We start from the raw sequence: 24,015 nt of genomic DNA, 5'->3' as shown, positions 1-24,015 counted from the left end.
TTCAAAGACTCACGGGCAGATAGGATGTCAGATGAGTGTGAATAAGTTTGCCTCATTAATAGCTGCAGAATTTATAAACAACACTTTTGGCTTCTGGTTTCAGTTGTACAAAATACACTTCGCATGCATGCATATATTTCACCATTACAGACGGAGCGCCCAGACATACTATGGAGACATTTCACTGGGAGGTTTTAACCACAGTCTCCAGAGAACTAGGGCAGGTAGACCCAGCTGTAAGCAGGATTGTGTGCTCGTGCGAGAATACTCCTATATAAAAATTGTGCTGCCTGGTGGAAATGTGTATTCAAAACATGGAGTTGTTCTGGCCATGGATACCTGTTTTGGGCTCTCTGATGTTGGCGTAAATCTTGTGGACTCTCCCCATTGGTCAGGATCAGTGGCCGAGGCCTGAGGATGTGAAGCTGGCTGAGGTTTGTGGGTGGACGACTGTCTTAATAATTTATATTATACATTGATATCCCATCAGAAATGTTGGTGGAGGTACAAATTAAATTGGATTATGGGACTGATTTCCATTGTGCATAACAATTAATGTAAAACTCATGCAATTTTTTGATGTTGTATGTTTTGTATTTAAAATGCAAATATTTTGTGTATTTGATTTGACTGGTCCCATTATAAAGTGGGAACTACAACATAATGAAGGTGTTTTTTTGTTTTGTTTTTTTTTTACTTATATTACAAATAACAGTATGTCCATCTATTGATAATTTCACCACACAACCCACAAAACCCTGAAGCACTCGGACTCAATGAAACAATTAAAATGCCTTAATTGACGGAGGCTTAATGCCGAAACATGTCAGAGTTTCTTTGTTTTAAGGTCCAACATGTCAATGCTGTGACAATAAAGGTATTCAAATTATTTTAAAAACAAGAGTCCCTTGGAGTTTTTTTGTGCCCAGGAAGTGCACCTCCTCAAACATTTACTTTTTATTGACACTTACTGATATTTTATTTACATTTATTTATATCTTTGTCTGGACCAAATGTACCACTAATTATACAAGTGCTTATTTTTAAATCCTGAAGATGATTTTTCATTAAAAAACAAAACAAAACACAGATTTCTTCACAGCACATTAAAAGAAGAATATGCAAAGCAACCAGAGCACATACTAGTATAGTAATGTGTTTCAAATGGTGGATTAATCTCAACATTATCAGATGGACAAAGAAAAACAAAATATGGCAACATAGCTCTTCTAAACTACAGTTCATTTGGCTGATTAGCCTCTCAGTTATCTCAAAATCTTGTCTTGCTCTTTGTAGCATGATCAGTGAGGGATAACAGAGAGAAATCTGCCCTTGTAGCTACAGAATTTAGTAGTGTTAAAGTGTCCACGTCGTCCATGGAGGGGAGGATCAGAGAGACGCAAAACTTCTTTGGTCTGAGAGAGACGGGTCGTCTGGACCCTCACACCCTTGCTATGATGAGAGAGCCCAGATGTGGCGTTCCAGATGTGGAAAACTTCAGCTTTTACCCTGAAAAGCTAAAATGGAAGACCCACTCCATCAATTACATGTGAGATGTTCTGTGTTTCTCAGTTTTTACGGTCATATATTACTGTCATATTTACTTCAGCTGCAGCTGTGGAGCTTATAGCTCCCACTGTCTCATGTTTGTGAGTCCATCTTTGGCACTGGCATGCTGCAGGACTGCTAAATACACTCTGACCATGAAGAGAGAGGATGTGGGGAAGTCATTTTGTTCAGCCCTGAAGATGTGGAGTGATGCAGCACCACTGAGGTTCATCAAAGTCAACAGTGGCAAAGCTGATATAGTTTTCTCCTTCACCTACAGAAGTACATCTGAAAAACACTTTATATTGGTTAAAAGAAAGACTTGCAAACCGCCTTGGACTTCATCCAAGTAACTTGTGACTTCACTTGGACTTTTTGGCTTAAAAATACTTGATATGTTCCATCAAGCCCAAAGATTAAAAAAGTGTGCCACAAATCAATTAATTTCCCTTAATTTCCTGAATTAACTAACATAAATGCTAAGTGTTGACTCACATTCTCAGCGAGTCGACACTTAATTCCCCAGATCCCCTTTGTTTGAACTTGTTCAAAAACTTCCAGTCAAGTTGCAGGCAAGAACCATGAAGAATAATGTTTCTTTACTGAGCCCAGTGTTGAAGCGAATCATACCAAAGATAATTTAATTTGTATATAAAATCTATGCGGTGGTCAACAAAAAACAAATTACAGTATGCAAAACAGGCGGGACGATAATTACAGACTGAGGCGCCACAACTTCCAACTTTGTTCAATATTTGGAGTCGTGTAAAGAGGTTGAGGCTCTGTTGTTAAAATGGCATTATATTTGGTATAGAGTGCATAATGATTTGTTCAGGACTTGGAATTTTGCTTGAGACTTGACTGTCTTGACTTGAGACTTGAGTGTCTTGACTTGAGACTTGAGTGTCTTGACTTGGGACTTGAGTGTACTTGAGTGGAAAGACATGAGACTTTCAGAACAAAGACTTGATCCCATCTCTACTTAACAGTATAAAAAAAAAGGCGGGGGGGGGGATTTCCTGCAGAACTTTTAAAGTACCTTTTCTGGAAAAAGTTGCTCTTTTTACATTTTAGTGTCTCTATTTTTACTGAAGTAATGAATCTGAAAGTTTCAAACCCACAGACTGTTTGCAGTGTGATTCAGTGTCAATGCACCTTTTTTCACAGCAAACATTTTGACATGAAATAATCAAGTAAACACAGCTGTTACCAGTGATACTAGTTTAGGTTCAGTTCCATTCAGGTCAAACAGAGTCAGAGTGCTGCTATTGTGCACGGTGGCTCGCTGTAAAAGCTCTGCCACTCTAAATGGAACAGGACCTCAAAGCATTTGTAACACCTGTGTTTTCATATCAATATGGCTGCTGTGAAAAGTTCTAACAGGATTTGTTGGTTGCTGTGCTTCAGGTTACAGTCTGTTTGCTGTTGCAGCTAATGAGCTCGGAAAAGGGAAGAGGAAAACACAACCCATCCCCAAAAAGTGTGACCCCAACTTTTCTTTCGATGCAGCAGTTCTGATTGGAAATTAAATTGTTTTCTTTAAAAACAGGTACAATATATTTCAAAATATTATTACAAAAGACCTTGAATATGTTCAAGCTGGAACTGAGTCTGCTTATTGTTTTGATGTACTGTAGGCACGTGTGGATGAGAACAACTCGAACTTATTGGAATCGCCTGAGAGAGAGCCACAGCAGCACGTACTTACCCAGCATCAGTTCTCACGTTGCTGCCGCTCATGACATCCCTGCCAAAGGCGTGGCGTACATATTCACTGGTAGAGTAATGGGCAGTCTGCAAAGCATCACTTAGGCCATGTCAGCATGACAAGGCTGGATTTCCAGTAGGAGAACACAACGTTGCACCCAAATTACAGCCTTGTGCAACTTAAGTGTTGCAGTTCATGCAAGAGGCTCATTGAGTTTGGCAGCGCTTGTGGTGTGTTGCTGTTTTTCATAGTGTCCTAAAATGCAGTGACACGGCTGTGTTTTTCCAGGTCATAAGTACCGGGTGGTTCAACAGCTTAAGGAGAAAAGTCATGCTGTCTCCATCTATGAGTACGGTTTCTCCTCGGGCAGGTTGACGCTGCTGTGCATGTCAGTGAATATGGGAAAACAGTCTTCTTCACAGGAGACGTTTACTCCAGGTAACTGTTTTATGGCAACTTGCTACACATTTAAAACAATTCTGTTTTCATCATATATTTTTACATGAAGGTGGGAAATCTTACCCTTTAAAATTAATTCTTGAATATATTATTAATATCTACAACTTTTTTGACTTTAGGCCCACTTCTGATCATTAAAAAAAGTCTGATGACCACCTTCCCAAATAAATGTATTTAAAAAACACAAATACTATGCCAGAAATTTGAGAAAAACATAAACTTGGCTGTGGCAGGATTTCACCACATTGAACACACTGTGCTTTTGGCTCCGCATCACTGCCTGCCAATATGAATTCAGATTTAATGTATTCGGGTCACATTTTCCCACCACACGCTTTGGAGATTTTACTGGTTGTCGTGGTTGTCTTCCATCAATTTTTCGAAAACCAATTCATTTTGTGTCACTGCATCCGAGAGATTGTTAGTTCAACAGGTCTGGGGTGTTGTGATATTTAAACTTTCTACTTTCAGTGTAGTGGGGTTTTTTTATTTTTGTAAATTCTTTTTTCTTTTTCTTTTCTTGTTTTTTTTTTACATTTTAATCAACCATTTGACAGCACCGGTGCCTCTGCAGCCCACTAGATGGGGCTCTGGCCCACTGGTCTAGAATAGGTGAGACCCTGTAGTGCCCAATCAAAGTTAATCAGTTTGTAGAAATAGTATAAATACAAGTGCTCATGAGAACCATAAAGGATTCTTCGACTTGTCTCCATAGGAGAACCCTTTTTGGTTCTCAATAGAACCCTTTATAAAGGCTCCACTTCGAACCCTTTCTGAGAGTTCTACCTAGAACCCAACATAAAGGGAAGAACCCTTCAGTCTTCCAATGGTTACTATCGACAACAACAATTCCAAAAAGTTGGGATGTTGTTTAACTGTAAATAAAAACATAATACAATGATGAATAGAAAGACAAGATATTTGATGTAGCATCTGATTAACTTTATTGTTTTTGTAAGTATACACTCATTCTGAATTTGATGCCTGCAACACTTTCCACTTTCCTTGGTTGGCATGTCTGAAACTGTCTTATATCACATTTTCATCAAACAACGCTTAGTGAGCATTTGGAAACTGAGGATACTAATTGTTGAAGAATTCTTTCCCACTCTTCCTTGATCAATAGTCTGGAGTTTCTATTGTTGTATTTTGTGCTTCATAATGTGCTCCACATTTTCAGTGGCCAGTCTAGAACCTTAACTCTTTTACTACGAAGCAATGCTGTTGCAACATGTGCAGAATGTGTCTTGCTGAAATAAGCTGAGACGTGCCTGAAAAAGATCTGGATGGATGGATGGCAGCATATGTTGCTTCGCACTAAAGCACACCTGTACCCAAACAGCAAATTAATTCTAGTGTTGACAATTAATTTACAAAATTGAATTGGATGAACAACATCATACATAGATGAAGAGTTCTGTTTACTGACATTTGCATGCTGCACTCCACTAATCACAGGTATGATGAGCACAGGAGAAGGACAGACCCCGGCTTCCCCAGACTTATCCAAACACATTGGCCTGGAATCCCGAGAAGGGTCGATGCTGCTCTTAGTTTACATGGTAAAAGAAAAGAAAAAACTGTTACAGTTTATGGTTGTGAACTTTGTGTAATGTGGACCTGAGCAGCAGGACACAAATAGAATACAACTGAAATAGAAGTTGTAATTTCTTGTTTTTACCGTGTTTAGGTGGCAGACGGGTGCGGTTTACCGCACTGGACACACTTTCAAACTGAAAACACCATTTGGCCCAGTTTTAGAGGAATGTATCACTTAAGTAGAAATCCTCTGTTTACAGCTAAACTTTGTTGTTCACATTTCATCTAATTTGTTTTAAAACAACATAAGGACAAAACACACTTTTTGTATGATGTTCTGCTGACAGGTAGCATCTTCCTCTTCAGCCGGCCAAAATCCTACCAGTATGACTTCAGATGGAACCGGGTGGTGAAAGTAATTTCAGCAAATTATTGGCTGGGATGTTGATATATTTGATACAGTGGTGGGCAGGATACTGAGAATACATCCTATATATTGTTAAGAAGAATTCTGAAATGAGAAATGATGAGAAGAGGAAGGTAACAGTTGTTCAACCGAGATAATAATCATGTAACATTTTGTTTTTGACTGAACAGTGTGTGTGCCTACCATTGTGTAAATCTCTGACATCCCTCTCTGGTACAATGGTACTGTGGTAAAGCAGTTGGACTGATGTAATATAAAGTGCAAAGTGTGTCTTTTTCTAAATATTGTGAACTTTGTTAAAGTTCTCAGGTGTGCATTGAATTCAGCTTGCTAAAGATCACTGAATGTGTAAAAACAGGACGTATCTTATCAAACTGAACACAGTCAAATATTTTTATCCACACAGCTTGTTTCATCTTTGCTTTCCAAGGCTGTGGTGGAGGAATGTTCTCAGATTATTTACTTAAGTAAAGGCAGCAAAATCCCAGTTTAAACATACTAAATTAGAAGTAAAAGCCTCAGATTCAAAAATCATAGGTCTTATTAACAAAATATACTCCAGATAAATGGACAGTCATCCCCAGAGGCTGGTCGCCAAATAAACTTGCAAAATTTCTTCTTTAGTTTTGTATTTAAGATTTACATCTGCTGTACACTTATTATAAAGCATTTAACATGTGTTTTACTGATGAAAGGAGAACACGAGGAGCCTGTTAATTCCACCTAAATGCACTTATTTAGGTTAAAATGCCCTCTATTGTAACGAGAGAAAATAAAAACAAAGTTAGGTTTTAATGAGACTTTGGTTTTCAATCTATAAGAACACATAGTTCATCAAACGTAAAAATATAGCTCACCTTAACTTGCAACTGTGCAACTGTACCATTTAAACCAGTGCAAGGGAACTTTGGCAACATTGGCGTCCCCAGATGGCAGTGAGAGATAGTTCCAGTCTCAATCAGTAGACTTCAGTATCTAGAAATACAGTCATGTCTTGTGACATGAGTTAAACGAAACCTCTGTGCTCATGTTTACCCACCAAACTGGACTGTGGTCGCTGTAGGGTCAAAAAGGACAAGAGAACACGAAAAACAGCACGTGTGTCGCAAATGTATGTTTTTCTTAACAGAGGGGCTCTTTCATTGCTGTTCATGTGACAGTTTTGTATTCTGTTCATGTTTGCTGTTTTGTTTTCTACCAAAAACCAGAATATAAAAAGGGACAATAAACCATATCAGTCTTATTTAATTGGGATGCTCTTCACTGTTACAGCTCAGCGTTTGATTTTGGCCAATTAAACACAAGAATCTACAGTATATCATACTCATTAATATATTGCTTTGCTGTATGCATGTGAGAAATGACACAAAATATCACAGATGAGATAAATCATGAAGGTGAGATGAGGCAGTTTAAGAAGCACATGAAAGCGTCTCATTAAAAGCAAACTGTTTAACAAATGTTTAGTCAGTGATGTTAAACTGATCATATAATCTCCTCCCACTGTGTTTTCAGAGGGGGCATTATTTACTCCCCTTCCCCCTCTCTTACAGGGGCTTGTCAATACATTTGGTGGAATACACAAGAGGACGGTGCGTCCTCTTTTACCAGAGCGATACACACCTCAGACTGTCGAGGCTGACTTCATAAGAGTTGTCTGGAGAGAGGAAAACATTTTAACAAGATGTCTTCTGATGTTTTTTGGATACTGCTGTTGAGCTGTTTAGCTGTGTGTCATGCAGCACCTACGGTTGCTCCAACGGTTTCACCAGAGGAACAAGAACTGGCTGCGGTAACACAATAATAGTCTGCAGAAATATTTGCAACTGAAAACTGTCTTGCAAGCAGTGATTAAGAAAGTCAGAGTTTGCAATGTGTCTTTAACTTCAGATTGTGTAGTCAGCACTAACCTCTGTCATAGTCAAATTGAATAAAATATGAATCACTTCACAAGAGTCATCTTTTTTGTCCTGGTGTCAGGGATATCTTTCTCAGTTCTACTCTGATGTTGGGACGAGGAACTCAACAGTTCGAAGCCTCACTACAAACTTCAGCGAGGATCTGGAGGCCATGCAGGCTTTCTTTGGCCTTGAGGTAATTACAGCGAATTATATTCTGTTTACTCTCTTGTAGTAAAAAAAAAAACATGGCTAATAACTTTAAATTCATACTAGAAATCATATGGCAAATGGCAAAATCTTGAAAACTTTCTACCTCATATCATCATCTGACCACCAGGTGACTGGTGTCTTGAATAACGAGACTATTGAGGCGATGAAGGCACCTCGGTGTGGTGTGTCAGACATCAGCCAGTACGCACACTTCCATGGGAAACCCAGATGGCAGAAAAGGCTCATCACATACAGGTAATTGAACATTACATACTGGCAGAGAATATCAATACTGTCAGTACCTTTGTTGCATAATTGTATTTTTTGTTTGAATGTATAATCCCAAACATGACAACATATCGTATGATATCATTTAAACAGGATCACTCAGTACACTCCAGACCTGACCCAGCGTCAGGTGGATGCAACCATCGCTCAGGCCTTCCAGCTCTACAGTGATGTCATCCCGCTGAACTTTAAACAGGTCTACAGTGGCACTGCAGACATCATGATCCTCTTCAAGGGTGGATGTGAGTCTGAATTAAATACAAGGTTGTTTTATACTAGTAAATAACATACCAAGACAAAACTGTAGAGCCATTCTGCGAGAGGTGGACTGACTGAGAAAAACGGATCAACATTGCTCAACCTATGGGTAAAAATCAAAGACAAAATCATTGCCTTGCTTTGTTTAAACATAGTTACATCAGTGATGCCACCTGATCTTTTTGGGAATCCTTTTCTCTGTGTACAATTATAGACTGAAACTATAGATTTCATTGTCTTCTTTGCAGATCACGGGGACTTTTACCCTTTTGACGGGCGAGGTGGAGTCTTGGCTCATGCAAATTCTCCTGGACAGGGTCAGGGAGGGGACACGCACTTTGATGATGATGAATCCTGGACTCTTTCTCAAAGAGGTAAATAAACTCTGCCCTGTCCAATGGGAAAGACATGTATACTCTGTACAGTTCCCTGTATGAAAGTTTAGTTGTTCAGTGTGTTCAAAATATTTTTTTACTACCTGCTTGAAAAAATAAATGAAATGTACGGTATATAAAATAAAATACGTCTGACTGGATTGATTGTAATTGTTATGTTTAGGTGTGAATCTTTTGCTGGTGGCGGCCCACGAGTTTGGCCACGCTCTGGGTCTGGATCACTCCAGAGACAGACGAGCACTGATGTTCCCCACTTATCAGTACGTCAACACAAATGGATACAGGCTGCCTGATGATGACAGGCGTGGGGTCCAAGCCCTTTATGGTGAGCAAAAAAATCTGATTTAATGATTCACATGAATGTTGAACTAAACTATGGTGAGTTAATGTTTCGAGATAATAATAATTATAAATTTGGTTTTATTTGGGCTACTTTAACAGTGAGGAAAATAACTCCCATAATGCCATGCTACTTAACCATGTCATCAAACGTCCTTAATTATTGTTTTTGTTTGAAAGATACATGCATGCTTTTAAAACCCAAACCTAAATATGTTTAAAAATGCTTCTAAAAGTTGAAGGCATTTATGTTGATAGTTGTTTGCATTGTGATGACTGAAGGTCATAGTTTAGTCACTTTTGATTTTGCTAATCCATCTCCCAGGAAGCCGTACTCCAGCACCAACATCAGCACCCAGACCTAGACCAACTCCTCGTCCTGAGCCTGAGCCAGAGGAACCAACAGAGGATCCAAACCCAGACCCTCTGCCCAACCCCAAAGATGAGCAGTGCAGCCGCGAGCTGGTGTTTGACGCTGCAACCTCCATCAGGGGAGACCTGTACTTCTTCAAAAACGGGTACATTTTGAATGTGTGATGATCATCTTGTTTATGTGGGAGAATCATAAATGCATCTTTTACATTTCAATTTAAAATCCTCACTAGATACTACTGGAGGAAGAGTGCAAGTTTCCAAGGAATCCGTTTAGTTAAAGTGAACAGAAGATGGTCGCAAATCCAGTATGTCGATGCTGCCTATGAAGTCCCATACAAGGATGTGGTTTACTTTTTTGAAGGTAACATGTTCACAAGGTTTTGTTAGTTCTAGTATTGAATATATAAGCTATACCAATACAAGATATAATACACTCCAACTGTGTCTCTGTAGGTAATCAATACTGGGGCATCAAGGCTTTTGCAAAGACAATAATGCCGGGCTATCCAAAGTCTATCACCAACCTCGGCCTCCCCTCTTCAGTCAGCAAGGTGGATGCAGCCGTCTATGTGCCAACTACTAGAAAAACACTAATTTTTGTGAAAAACCAGTACTGGAGGTGGGTATTGGTCATGATTAAGCCATTATTTTCCTATTAACATGGCATGTTCATTGCTACTGATAAACACATGCATCACTGAGATTTTTATTGTGTATGAGTGCATACTTACAAAGCATTTGTAAGTGTATTTTTCTCTCTTGCAGCTATGATGAGGGCAGAAACCAAATGGACTCGGGATACCCACGATTCATCACGTGGGATTTCCGTGGCATAGGCTCCAGAGTAGATGCAGCCTTTGAGAATTATGGTGAGAAATGTTATTCACTTAAGTCATTTCCTAAAGAAGAGCTACCTGTGGTTAGAATGGCAGACAATGATCATCATGACCAATACTTTTGTATTTGTATCAAAAAGTAGTGTGACAAGTTTGTTTATTTGCTTTCTTGCTGAGAATTAGATGAGAAAATAGTTACCACCCTCATGTCTGTTCGTTAGACATGAAGCTACAGCCTGGAGGTGGTTGACTTAGCTAAGTTTAGCTTAGTGTAACTACTGGAAGCAGGGGGAAACAGCCTGGCTCTGTTCAACTCATCTAGAGGTTATGTGGTAGACTATTTCCTTAAATTATTCCTTTAACAATCGCTCAAATGACTGCACATTATGTGAAAGGCCTCTGGACAAAAACACAGAGGATTTCATCCCCATGGAGTGTTTTAGTGTTTTGGCTTTACGACACAAAACTTTTGTTGTTTCTGTTTTAGTTCACTCTCTCCGCAACCACTGACCTAGTTTCCAGCTCTGAAAATCCCACTGTGCTCTATGTTCAGCACCAATCAGCAGACAGACAAAGTTAGCAATAAGCTGATGAACACACTGTAGTAAGGCAAGAGTGGTGGAGACAAAAACAGAGCTAAAAGGAGAGTGAATATTTGACTTAAATTCATAAGGTGGCCAGAAACATGACTCCAGATGAATGTTATTGTTGCTCTTTTAATCTGCTGGATATAGAAATAAGCAACTTTTATTCACTTGTCATAAAAAACTTTGTAATATACTATCACAAATATGTGTCAAGGTGATGTTTTGTCCTGTTGGAAAAGGCAGCTGAGCTAAAAAAGTTGGTGAAGAGGGATATTCTTACAGCACTAATGAAAATGTAAAATGCCTCCACCCGTTTTTGTTAGTGTTTTGGGTTTAGTTCCGAACACTGCAGACCACAAACTGGTCACAGCAGCATAGTGTTTTGAGTCTGGGGTTGATCTAACGAGAGCGTGAGTGGCAAAGAGTGACAGGCAATGTCTGCTGGGCAGAGAAAAAGGTTAGCGGTGAAGTTGTCTGAATGGCAGTAAATGTACAGTTTAGCTTTCAGTTTGTCAGTGAATCATGACTGTGGCTTCTCAAGATCATAGCAAAGCAGAAATAGTGTAGCTAAGATGATCAGCTCTGCCACCATTGGGGGGGTACGATCTGACGTGGAAAATGAAGTAGAGGTGGCCAACAAGCTATTTTACACAAATACTGTCAGATACCATACATCCCAGTGTAATGTCAGGAATGAATAAAGGTATGAAAAAATAGTGCATAAACTTATTTTTAATACGTTATGTCAGTGTTGTGTTTCAAGTTCAATTGTATACTTGCATATAAAGTGAATCTTCCCTCCCACAGGATATCTATACTTCTCATCTGGTGCCAGACAGACTGAGTACTACCTGCCTCAGAAGAGAGTGATGCGTGTCCTGCTCAACTACGGCTGGCTCAACTGTTACTGAGAACCAAAAGACACAAAGACATAACTGTCTATGTCTGAGATGTAACTGCAGTTTGCATTTATATCATGAAAAAAACATTACATGAAAAACAGTATTATATATGTTTATGATATGAAGGACAGCTCTCACAGACAGATTGTATTGTGCTGATTTATAGAAAATAACAGTCAAACCGAGGCCAGTAAATGATTATCATTTAATCAGTTCTGTAAATAATCTTTGACCTGCCTTAAAATTATTTTGTTTACCTTTTCTCTGTACACAAAGTCCTGCAGTGCAAAGTACTTATGGTGAATGCATTTGCTCAAGGATGTTAAATTGCACAATTTTGGATGTAAACTGTGGGGTTAAAATTTGTCCTCTGAACATATCCCAGGGCTACAAATAAATGTTAAAATAGAGTTGTGCAAGAGCTCCTCTGCAATTTCTCCATCTGCGCAAGCCTTATCGGAGCCCAGCCTGCAGAATATATTTATTTGCAAACACCACCTTGGGTTACACTGTTAAAAAATAGCAAACAATTTAAGCCATGACTTGTTCTTGATCATGCCTGAACTGTTATGCTATGATGTATTCCTGTCTTTTGCCTGAATGCTGCAATTTTAGAATTAGGACCACAGGGCTTGTTAGGTTAACGTCAACCACATAAGAGGAGATTCAATGAAGAAAGAGAGCTGAGTCACTACTGTTTTTGATAAATTAAGGACTTTATAGGTTGGTGTTGTGTGTGCACAGTAAAGTTCTGGTTGAGGCACAAAACATGCCAAGAAGGTGGAAGGAAGTGCAGAAGAAACAGTCAACAAAAAGAGAACTTTAAAGAGTTGGTTCCCCCAAATTACAACAAAATGTATTGTTTCACTTACCTCTAATGGAATCCAGTCATGAAGATTTGTTTGGGTTTTATTTGCTCAGGTTTTGAAATACCTTTCACTGGAATTTCAGGTTCAAGCTGAATACAGTGGAGGTGAACAGGAATTTAATAGTGTCATCCTCAAAGCATTCAGCAACAGCAAAATCACTTTCGAGAAACACCCCATATTCCAGATAATCATCAGAACACACTGTCAGCATTGATTATGTGGACTATTACCCCAGTAGAAAAGTGTCCACAGTGAAGTCTGTGAAAAAAAATGTGAACACTCTCAAAATAATTTTACAATCCTCAGAGCACCGCAAAATAAATTCCATTCACCTTCATTGTACTCAGAGGGAGAAAATTTATGTACACTATCTGAAAACCTCAGCAGATAAAATCAACACAGTCTGCATGATTATTTACTACAAGGGGTGAAGTGAGAAATGCTTTTATGTCATTTGGGTAAACCAACGCTTTAATTAGTATTTTTGGTGGTTTTAAGACTGATAAGAAGTAACTGTCTAAATCAGATTAAAGGTGAAGCTAAGACTTTTATTGCCTGCTGACAGAGTGACAGAAAATAGGCAATAATTCTAGTGTAATTTAGCTTGGAGATGTTTATTTCTTAGAACACAGAAAATGAGCTCAGCGTGACCTCATTTCTGTCAGTCACTCGTGAACTTAAAGGACTTTTTGTGGCTGTGGCATATTTATGCTCCCCAAGATGTCTGTATAATCTGTGTGTTGTTCTCTGCACACAAAACAACCACACAAACATTTTCAGTTGGCCTATACCCCATAGGCATATTGTAGATCATTTTGCAATGATGAATGATGAGAGGAGACACAATTTGTAAATGCTGCAGGTGCCTTAAAGAGAAAAAAAGGAACATTTAGTGGAGGAGAATGTGTTTTTAAGAATTATCGGTCCAGTAAAGAATTTTACAGATAACTAAGTTATCAGTTAACAGCTGCTGGAGCAGTTAAGTACTACTGAAGAGTACGATATAGATGTCAGCTATATGACAGGAACCTCCACATTCAGCAGGTATAAAGAACACAACAACCTGGATGGAGAAATATGAATCCTCCTTTAGTACTTTTATAATCTGTGACCTGGATGACAGGGAATTCAGACTAACAATGCTAACAATAATTTAGCAATGTTAAGGAAAAGTTAACACGCTGTCTGATACTTAAAATACACACATTCACAGTGATGCAATGACAAAGGCTATTACAACTTCAGGTGTTAAAATAGTTATGTTAGATGGTATGTGCATCTCTAACAAAAAAAAAAAAAAAGTACAAACTGTCCTCCTAGGAGACATTGCCAGGGGTCCACAATTTCCCCTGCCAAATTTGGAATTCCAGATTTGAAAATATGAAATGGAAATCAGCTTGGAATTTAAAGAAATACTGTCTTACAACAAACAAATAAACAAAAATATAAATAAAATGTAAGGTTACACATGATTTATCATGTAAATCATGATTCAAGATTCAGCAATAATATTGATAGAAAATGTGTATTTTGCATAATGAAACTATCTCTGATTTATTTACTCAGTGTTCATGTATAAAATTACTTTGGTTAAATAAATATTTATAATGAAGATGTTGCCTTAAATATTTGTTTAATGTCTTTATATACAGTGTTTGTCAGGTTAACCCTTAAGCAATAGTTCACCCAAAAATGAAATTTCACTCAATATCTGCTCACCCCTGTGCTGATGTGATATTGAGTAAAATTTAATTTTTGGGTGAACTATTGCTTTAGTGTTTTTTTTTTTTTTTGTTTGTTTGTTTTTTTGTTTTTTGTAAAGCTGTATATCTAAATCGTGTGTGAAGATGACTGTTTGGCTAAAATGATAAAATAAAAAACTGAAAACTAAAAAAAAGTTCATAACAAACTAAACCGGATATCCGGTAAAAATGCCCTCATTAATATTTGTCCGGTGTTGCTCTACCTCCTTTATTGATAGTCTATGGTCGCGTTTTGAACCTTATTAATGACGTATTTTTGATGTACACAACTCTACAGTTTCGCTCTGTCACCACGGAGACCGCTGCTAGGTGGCTAAAGTTAGCATTTAGCCGCTCCGTATGTAAACAATACGAAGAAGACGACTAAAGGTTCCGCCTGCCACACGGAAACAAACAATCCGGAGCACCAACGGAGAGAAGTGCGTTTGCTGTTTTGCTGCAGTTTCATTGAGGTGTGCGTTTGATTTCGACTAAACGTTAATCTTGTATATTAATTAGGTTATTAGGTGTTAGCAGGTGTTAGCAGTTAGCAAATGTTAGCTAACAACGTTAAAACAGAATATACAGATAAGTGCGTTCCCTTGCATACAGTCTGAATATTGTTGATGTTATTCTAGCTGAGTGTATGAGGTACCTGAAGACAGAAAGAGATAATAAAATGTTTTAATAATGCTAACGTCCTTCTACAGGTCTCTCTCTCCTATGGAGTCACTCAACACGTTTGAGTCTGAGATGGAGGCTGATGGACAGGGGAACTATTCTCTGTTTCCTGCTCTGGACAGCATTGCAAGTCTGTCTGGGACCGCAGAAACTCTGGAGAGGTTGATGAAAATTCTTGAACATGTCATTACTGTGTACATATATATATATATATATGGAACATTGTACAAGATGTAACTCATCAATTTAGATGACAGAGTAGGACTTCTGCAGAGAACAGCATTGCAGCCATGAAGATGTGCACAAATACAATCTATAGACACTATCAATGGGTGTAGTTTTGTACTCACAGGATGCAATTCAAATTTAATGACTTAATACCACTCTAAAGAACAGTAGAGAAGTGCTTTGTGGTTGTCGACTCGAGTTCATTCCAGTGTTTTTTTTTTGAGTCTTTTGTTTTTTTGGCTGAGTCACATTATTTGGTGTGACGGAGCAGTGTGTAGGATATAGTGTCAGATATAGTATATATGTATATAGTGTGAGGTTGCAGAGTGCAAACATCTTGACTGTCTGCTTCCAGGTGTGTAGAACCTGCAGTAGTAGCAAAACTTGCCCAAAATACGAAAGGCTATATGGAGAGACAATATTTGGTTTGTCTGTTTTGGGGTACAACATAGCAGTCTGTGGTGAAGAAGACCTGAGCCATTTGTATATATAGATGGTTTATTTTAAGTATATGTGCTCTATTATTTGCCATTTCAGAAATAATGATTGTCAGAGTTCCAGTAAATCAAATAATAATGTAACACAGGATGATACTAAGCGTTTCTGTTTGCAGCGAACCTCCTAGTGAAATTGCAGAGAAGCCAAACCTGACATGGCTCGATGCTGCACAGGTATCTGCCATTTATTCTGCATATTTTGGTGTAATTAATAAAGTTTACCATTTATCAGAGAAGAAGAGTTTGTTTTTGTTTGTGTGGTAAGTATTTCTCCCTTTTCTCTTGTAGATTGTGTTGGAAGAAGCTGGTCGTCCCATGCACATCAAGGAGATTAAACAGAGAATCATCGACAGGGGACTTGTTCAGTCCAAGTACAGTAATCCAATCAATTTACATTTCTGAAGTAGACTGCACACTTGTTCCTGGTTGTACATGGAGACTCTGCTTATGTTGTTGTTGTCTCCTTGGTAGTGCAAAGTCAAGCCTGGAGGCTGTCATGTACCGTGAGGTAAGAAGAAGGATGTTGAAGACTCAGTCTGACAGCAACCTCTGCTGTTGAGTACAATAACCTGCATCTCCGTTCAGCATTTGTGTAGCATGATATCAGTTGATACAGCACATGCAATCATATGCATTTCTTCTTATTTTTCTATTTTTAGTTTCTTCATGTTTTTTCCATCCTGTTTTTTTGACCTTTTTTTTCCACAATTTTAAACAGAGGCAGACACTTCTGTGCTGTAATCAGAACAAAGGATTCTCTGTGCTCAGACACAGAAGCCCCAAACCAGCTGTATCTACCTAATAATAGTTGTATTGATCTAAATTGATCCCGAGGTTTTGGCAAACCAATTTGGCTTTTCCAGCCCCATGCATTGGCTTCAGTCTCACATTATGTTTCAGACACAAAAAGGCAGCAGGAGATTCAAGAGGATTGAGAACAGAAACGGAGTCTTTGCACTGCTGGTGAGTTATATGGTACACTAATGCCAATTTCACACAAAACCCTAATGTGTTATGGGATACTGAAGGTGCATTTGACCAGAGTATTGGTCACGAATACCAAGGTGTTAATGTAGTTTGATACATATCACTGTCTAGTGTAGTTCTATCATGTTGACATAATTCCTTTATGTTGACAATTACATATCAACATCATAAAAGTTGCAAGTTTTTGCTGTGTGGATGTTAAGCTACCTAGCAATCCGATAATCTGACGTAATGTCATAGAATATCTGTTCTTTATAGTGGAAACCCCTGTTAGTAGTAGTTACAATATAATATGGATCAAAAAGATCAAAAAACATTTTTAAAACTACCGTACTTTACTCCCATGATACTTTGCCTCATGGTACCTCGTTGCTGCGTGCACATTGAAATCGTGATGGAGAAAAGTCTGATGGTTTCTTTATTTTATGACAGAAAACTGAATATCTTTGGGTTTTGGACCAAACAAGACATTTGAGGATGTCACGTTGTGCTTTGGGAAGCACCGATCTGCGTGTTTCACCATTTTCTGCATTTTATAGATCCAGCAACAAACCGATTAACGAAAAAAAAAAAATGTTAGTTGCATTCCCAATTCAAATTGGTTAATAATCATCATTAATTTGACCCATACAGATGTGATCACTATAAGAGATTTGCACTGTATTTGCTTATTTAAAGCTGATCCAGGGATTCAGAAGAGAGAATTTTAAACCAGGCACAACTAGAAGTAACTTGTAATATATTGTTACAGTGCTCCACAGTACTAATACAGCTTTATAATAACTATTATAGTTCACATGCTTACACCAAAACACACTGAACTCCATAGTCGAGCACTGTCAGCAGTGTGCTCTTTGAAGCCATGTTTGACTGATTTTGACTAAAGCACACCTGGAATATCCAGATTTTTTTTTTTTCCAGAGAAGTGTTTCAGTTTGAAATGACACTAAGAAGAAAAGAAGAATCCTCCCAGAGATAAATTTGTAACAGAACAATTTGTAAATTCCTTTAGTTTTGAAGATCACTTGCACATTTTGTCTTCAGCGTAACTTTAAATGTTTGGCATACAGCAGTTTAAAAGGATAGTTTGGATTATTTGAAGTGGGGTTGTTGAGGTACTTATTGATAGTCAGTATATTACCTGCAGTAGATGGTGGTCGGCACACCCCCAGAAGCAGAGAAGAGTACCAACATGGAGGCTAAGCAATGTATTGCTGTGGACAGGGTCAGCAGCAAAAGGCATTTTAGCCCCCAAAAATGGCCCGACTAAAAAAATCAGTTAAGTCTATATTATATGTATTTGTATTTTATATTTTCACTGCTTTATGTTGCAATCAGACAAACTTTTCTGATGGGAAACTCCTGTTTTATGAGACAAATATCGCTCTCTCCAAACCAACCGGACTCCATAGCCAAAACCTTACCTTGTAGAGCACAGGAGTAGCTGGTCTATGCTGCCTCGAGCTGTTTGTTTGTTTGTGTTATTGTGTCTTTGGTGAATCTGAAGTATGCTTTTAAAATACTTTAGTCACGCAATAACACAAACAAACTAACAGATCAAGGTACTGGTAGGCCAGCAACTCCTGTGTTCTGCAAGGTTAAAGTTCAGATTTTTCCCATGGAGCCTGGTTTGTTTCAAGTGAGTGATATTTGGCTCATATAATGTTGGTTTCTCCTCGTAAAAGGCCCTCTGCAATGAAATACACTATAAATATAGCATACACTTAAACTGACATAATTTTTGTAGGTGGGCTTTTTTAGGTGGCTAAAATATGTTTTTCTGCTGAAACCTGTCCACAGCAGTTCTTTGCTAAGCTTCCTACCCTGGTACTCCTGCTGCTTCTTCAAACTGGGGGTGTTTCGACAGGTAATAGGTAGGAGGTTTATATGCTAACTATGGATAAATACCTCACATGACCATACTTATCCCTTTAAGCTCCATCAGCATTGCTTTATCGTCTACATTTCAATCTGTATTCTCATCCATCATCACGAGCGCTAGCCTCAGGTAGCGCTGGTACATATCACCACATCTGTCTTTCTCTCCCCGTGTTTCCTCACAGACTGATGAGGAGCGACAGCAGGCCCTGCAGGCCTTCACTGCCCAGTCTTTCCTAGGCTCTCCGCAGCAAAATACCATCTCCAGTTCTGGCTCAGGTGCCTCGGCGCATGCCTTCCCGTCCCCTGCCAGTTCCTCAGAGCAGAAGACCAAGATGAAAAGAGGTCCACGAAAAAACCAGAACGAAAAGTACCGACTCAAGTACCTCAGACTGCGCAAAACTGCCCGTGCCATGATATTTGTGAGCAAACTATTGATTCTTGAACAGCTATGACTAGCTTTACTGTTGGTTTTCTTTCACATCATGCATGAATGCTGTAATATTGTAAGAAGTGATTGATGCCCACAGGAGAATGCAGCTCTATGTGATGAAGTCGCCCACTTAGAAGAGAAGTTTCTGAGAGCAAAGGAAGAGCGGAGGTGAGCAGACATGTTTCAGCTGTTATAATTCTCATGATGTTCTAAAAATTGGTGAACTGGTGGTTTCAGCAAGGACCTTTTTATTCATCTCACCTTAGCCACTTTTTGGGAAAAAAAACCCTACATATTTATTCACATTCACGTTAACTTTCATTTCCAGGTTTTTACTGAAATCACTGTTGCAGTACCAGTCTTTGTCAGAGGGGGAGATGCTGCCAACCCCTAGCTCGAGCTCTCATCCACCTGTGCCGCCTGTGGCATTAACCTCCGGTCCTGCAGGGGCTTCAGGCCTGTCTGGGGGACACAACCTGGCATCAGTGGTGTCAACAGGGGAAGACGGACCTCTTAAAAAACCAAAGAAGGAAAGGAAAGAGCGGGGGAGGGAAAACGGAAAAGAAGAATGTGCGTGCTGTGGTCAAGCATTAATGCAGATTCGTAGAGAAAACTGCAGAAAATGAGTTCACCTTTCAAGTGACAGTTGGTCCATAATTTTATTTTGTCCCGTGTTTCTTCAGTTCCAAAGAAGATGTCTAAGAAGAGAAAGTTGGCAGACGGGTCCCGAAAGCTGGTGCAGCCCATACCCCTGGACTCATCTGGTCGTCCTGTCTTTCCCATTGTACTGGGAGGTTTAACGGTGTACAGCCTGGGAGAGGTTAGTGTCTGGCTCATGGCTTCATTATCACCATGGTCACTTAAAATGTTTTCACATATGAATGCCAAACAGTGTCCTGAGAATCAGGTTGCGACATTGTCTGAATTTGCCCTTTCAAAGAGCATGCAACAGAGACTGTTTAGGTGAGGGGTGGTGCCTGCAGAGCCTGGAGGAGGAGAACTCAATTGTAATGATGTTAATGTGTTTATCAAAACTAACCAAGTCTCCAAATTAAGTAATTGTGTAACAGAGATTATCCGGCACCAGTCTGTCTGCCCAGCAGGCGAGTCCCTTTGTGGTGTGCTGCGATTTTGTAAGTAGATGCACACTTTTACTTTCTCTGACTAAAATTGGCTGTTTTCACATCACATATAATAAAGAAAGACATTAAGACTCATGCAGTAGAGGTGTCACAATCCTAAAAATCCACAATTTGATCTGACTTTGAATTTTGATGTCCCAATCAAATTCAAAGTTCTGATATTCTTTTTTGATTTTTAACAGCTGTCATTTACATTTTGTGTCATCAAGTGTTGTTTTTTTTTTTTCCAGACACTCACAAACACTGAAAGTAAGCTGGGTCAGGAGAAAAAAATATATACAATTCAATTCTGCCTTTTTGATTTGATTATCGAGACTGAAAGCTCATTTTGATTGATTTTCAACTTAATATTGAAATTGTGACACCCCTATTATGCTGGCGGATATGAATATGAAACAGTCAGTGAAAGGATTGGAAGTAACATACAGGCAAGCAGAAAAGAGTATGAGGCAGCAGCACACAGCACAGCGTCCTCCATACGTGCACTTGCTAACTGGACAGTGACCTGCTCTATTCACACATGTGGCTTGCTCAGACTTTGGAATAGTGGCTGGAAGACAGACAGATTTTTTGATGTGATTTGCAGAGTTTAGGAGATATCAGCCATAGAGATGTCTGCCTTCTCTCCAGTATAATGGAACTAAACGGCAGCTGGCCTGTGTTGCTCCAAGTGTCACAAAATACATTTGAAAAACTTTCTGGTTTCTTTCTGTTGTAGAATCTAACTACTTCTTTTCTTCTAGAAAGAAAATACTTACCACATGAAAGTGCTCACAGTGAGCAAGGGCAAGCCAATTTCCATTTAGTCCTATTATATTGGAGAGAAGGCAAACATCTGTATGGCTGATATCTCCAAATGTCTGAAACTCACACCAAATAATGTAGGTGGATAGATAGCACTAGATGGATGGATATATAGCACTACAAGCTAAGAGGAAGATATGTACTGTCACTTAAAGTCTTTTCAAAGTTCCTCTAAGTAATGTCTAGATTAAGTGCAGAGTGGCAGTGCATGTGTGAAAGGGGCTGTTTATTTTTTTGTCACACATCAGGTGATGGTTCAATAAATACTTATTGAATCTGTAACACAACAGAATGTGAGCGAAAAGTGTTTCAACAAATGCAAACCTTTGACTGCTCTCCAGATCATCACAGACAGGATGTTGTTCCATGATGAGTGTGCCATCTACCCAGTGGGCTTCTGCAGCACGCGAGTCTTTGCCAGCATGAAAAACCCCGACCAGCAGTGCCTCTACACCTGCCAAATCAAGGATGGGGGAACAGGTCCACAGGTACACACACACACACACACACACACACACACACACACACACACACACACACACACACACACACACACAGTTATTGTTGAAGTCAGGTTTGCCAAATCTTTATTGTCATTCTTTTTGCCCTCATCTCCATTTGTAAATAGTATTTTTAAAAAATGGAAAAACATTTTGTCTGTTCAGATAAGTGAAGACAACAGAAGTGCTGTGTGCAAATTTGTCAAGTAAGTTCTGAGTAAACCTTTCTTACATATGCAATCCAATATTGCCCCCCACCCCCAGTTTGAGATTGTGCCTGAAGAAGATCCTCAGAATGCCATCGTGGCGTCCTCTGCTCTGACGTGCCACTCCAATTTGCTGAAGGCCATCGCATCTGTCAGGTATCAGAGTTCACCACAAAGGCTTGGAGTGGTTGTATTTGATTGGGGTATTCAACATACATTAACAATAAATGAGAATAATGAAAAGTCGACATCTTTCTGAAAATATTTATCTTGGACATGCACTCTGAACACAAAACCTGTGTTTTTGATCACTTTTTGATTATGAACTCTTTCAACATCTTCTCTTAGTTCCAAGTCTGTGGCTCCCATCGTGCCGTCAGGAGCAGATTTCTTTGGTTTCTCACACCCCACCATCCAGAACCTCATCCAGAGTTGTCCTGGAGCTCGCAAATGTAGCAAGTAAAGTCACCCTTCTCATTCTCAAACATCATAACTTTATTATGCATAGTGAATTTATATTTTGTTGAGATCTATCTAGTACTTTTTAACCAGTTCTACACAGTAATCTGAAGCTGAAAGTAAGATAATATTTGAACAATTTTGTTGTTTATAACTGAATTTCCTTTTTGAGATATGCATCAAATGACAGGGCATATTCATTTAAATATTTTATAATAATAATTTTTAAATAGACATCCTGTTATTCTCCTTCGTTTCTTCAGCTACCGATGGATACGTTTCGAGGTGTGTCGCCCCGGTGACGGCCAGGTTCCTCACAGCCTATCAGAGGATGATGCCTCAGTCAACTTTGACGCCTACCAGAGACACCAAGGCTTTGATGAGAATATCAAGACAGAGCACATAACAGGTTGCTGAATTATCTATTATTAATTCATTATTATGTTTTTATATGGACAATATTTTTAGTTTTGTTGTGGTGGTTTTACTACCTCTGTCATGTTTTTTTATGACTTGTTACATTTACAGCAACTAATGATTGTTTTCATTATCAGTCTGCCTATTATTGTCACAATTAATTGTTTAGTCCATAAAATGTAAAAAAAAAATTGTGAAAAATACTCACAATTAACCAGAGCCCATGTTGCCATCTCTAAATTGCTTCTTTTGTCCAACGATAGTCCAAAACACAAAGACTCTTCATTTACTGTCATAAATGAGGAAGAAAAGCAGCAAATCCTTGCATTTAAGAATCTAGACCCAGCAAATGTATGGCAATTAATTATCTTTTGATCAACTAAGTGATTAATTGACTATTTGTTGCAGCTCTACTGTATATGGAAACATTTCACAAGCAACGTAGGTGCATCAAAGCTGCTGTGTTGAACATATAGGAGCCAGGGTTATCTTACGGTTTAACAGCTGGGCTTGCAGCAAGGAAACAACTGCTGTTAGAATATGTGAGTAATGTGAAGCTGCTCCAGTGGAGCTGCTCAGTTACATTTTCCTCTGCTGGAGTGAGTGTGAATAACCCTCCTCACCCCACCAACTGCTCCTCCAGGCCTCTGCTGTAAATAACATATCAGTTCATTCCCTTATAGGCGTCACAGTATGTAAGTGTTGGGATTTCAAAGTAAAAGTATGGCTAAAATGGCAAACATTTGACAGTAGATTTGTTTTGATTCATCTTGCATTGTCTAATGCTGCCATGATGATCCCTCAGCACTGACACTGACTTCTTCTACTGTTTGTCTGTCTGTATTTCCTCAGGACAGACACCGCAGTCTCCCAGCTCCTCTCATCAGCACCACCTGACCTCCCCCACCATGAAGCCCTCTACCTCATATTACAGCTCCTGATTCTGAAAGCTCCACTGCAATCAGCCATAGATGAACGCAATCCTTGTGAACTGTCAGTCTTATTTTTCCCCTTTTGGTTCAATAATTCAGAAACAGAGGCACATGGTTACTCAAAGCTATGTTATTTATTGTATGTCATTGTCTAGCAAGTCCCAGACAGTGTTACTGACAATGAGGGCTTGCATGGTTGATGCTAATATACTGGATGTGGCAGGTGCGTTAGCTTTGTGCTTAATGTTGCCATTAGCAACATAAACCCAACATCTGTGTATTGATAATTGCATTTCTTACTCTGTGTGTATAAACGTGTGCTCAATTTTAGAAATTGAAGCCTAGTTGACATTAAGTTTAAATATAATTAGTACAACCCTTTTTAAGTAATTGGGAATTACAGATGAACTGAAAAAGGGGCTATTATACTTTTTTATATGTAAGTATTGGTATACGGCACACTGTGGC

General features: G+C 38.9%; 2 protein-coding genes and 1 pseudogene across 5 annotated transcripts; all 3 read left to right on the top strand.

Moving 5' to 3' along the window:
* Positions 1-299: 299 nt before the first annotated feature.
* LOC146328305 (matrix metalloproteinase-20-like) lies at positions 300-5,702 on the top strand (annotated as a pseudogene).
* A 1,614-nt stretch (positions 5,703-7,316) lies between these two features.
* LOC146328304 (collagenase 3-like) lies at positions 7,317-12,182 on the top strand. The gene is made up of 11 exons (XM_084717237.1): positions 7,317-7,473; positions 7,662-7,775; positions 7,920-8,047; positions 8,174-8,322; positions 8,587-8,712; positions 8,897-9,058; positions 9,398-9,590; positions 9,678-9,808; positions 9,901-10,066; positions 10,213-10,316; positions 11,678-12,182. The coding sequence occupies exons 1-11, from the start codon at positions 7,366-7,368 to the stop codon at positions 11,779-11,781; spliced, it is 1,485 nt and encodes a 494-aa protein (XP_084573363.1). The 5' UTR covers positions 7,317-7,365; the 3' UTR covers positions 11,782-12,182.
* Positions 12,183-15,093: 2,911 nt separating this feature from the next.
* Positions 15,094-23,615, top strand: tbrg1 (transforming growth factor beta regulator 1). 4 transcript variants are annotated; one of them, XM_084717236.1, is made up of 14 exons: positions 15,094-15,225; positions 15,906-15,963; positions 16,078-16,160; positions 16,261-16,297; positions 16,690-16,752; positions 18,840-19,076; positions 19,185-19,255; positions 19,416-19,657; positions 19,771-19,907; positions 21,375-21,521; positions 21,798-21,895; positions 22,088-22,198; positions 22,462-22,607; positions 23,468-23,615. In XM_084717236.1, the coding sequence occupies exons 1-14, from the start codon at positions 15,107-15,109 to the stop codon at positions 23,554-23,556; spliced, it is 1,638 nt and encodes a 545-aa protein (XP_084573362.1). In that variant the 5' UTR covers positions 15,094-15,106; the 3' UTR covers positions 23,557-23,615. The 4 variants fall into 4 exon arrangements, with proteins under 4 accessions (XP_084573362.1, XP_084573361.1, XP_084573359.1 ...); XM_084717233.1 differs by lacking the exon at positions 15,094-15,225 and having other exon boundaries at positions 15,594-15,963; XM_084717235.1 differs by lacking the exons at positions 15,094-15,225; positions 16,690-16,752 and having other exon boundaries at positions 15,593-15,963.
* The last annotated feature ends 400 nt before the right edge of the window (positions 23,616-24,015 follow it).

Source organism: Lutjanus erythropterus, chromosome 4, assembly GCF_056507025.1.
Source record: "Lutjanus erythropterus isolate fLutEry1 chromosome 4, fLutEry1.hap2, whole genome shotgun sequence".
In the NCBI taxonomy this organism is placed as follows: Eukaryota; Metazoa; Chordata; class Actinopteri; order Lutjaniformes; family Lutjanidae; genus Lutjanus; species Lutjanus erythropterus.
This window is presented reverse-complemented; position numbering and strand designations above follow the sequence as displayed.

What these genes read in the sequence shown, in the direction of transcription:
- LOC146328304 (XM_084717237.1), top strand. Translation starts at nt 7,366, where the DNA reads ATGTCTTCTGATGTTTTTTGGATACTGCTGTTGAGCTGTTTAGCTGTG. An exon ending in TGTGGTTTACTTTTTTGAAG is followed by an intron (nt 9,809 to 9,900) that starts GTAACATGTTCA and finishes GTGTCTCTGTAG; the next exon opens with GTAATCAATACTGGGGCATC. An exon ending in GTGAAAAACCAGTACTGGAG is followed by an intron (nt 10,067 to 10,212) that starts GTGGGTATTGGT and finishes TCTCTCTTGCAG; the next exon opens with CTATGATGAGGGCAGAAACC.
- tbrg1 (XM_084717236.1), top strand. Translation starts at nt 15,107, where the DNA reads ATGGAGTCACTCAACACGTTTGAGTCTGAGATGGAGGCTGATGGACAG. An exon ending in ACCGCAGAAACTCTGGAGAG is followed by an intron (nt 15,226 to 15,905) that starts GTTGATGAAAAT and finishes TTCTGTTTGCAG; the next exon opens with CGAACCTCCTAGTGAAATTG. An exon ending in CGGTGTACAGCCTGGGAGAG is followed by an intron (nt 19,908 to 21,374) that starts GTTAGTGTCTGG and finishes ACTGCTCTCCAG; the next exon opens with ATCATCACAGACAGGATGTT.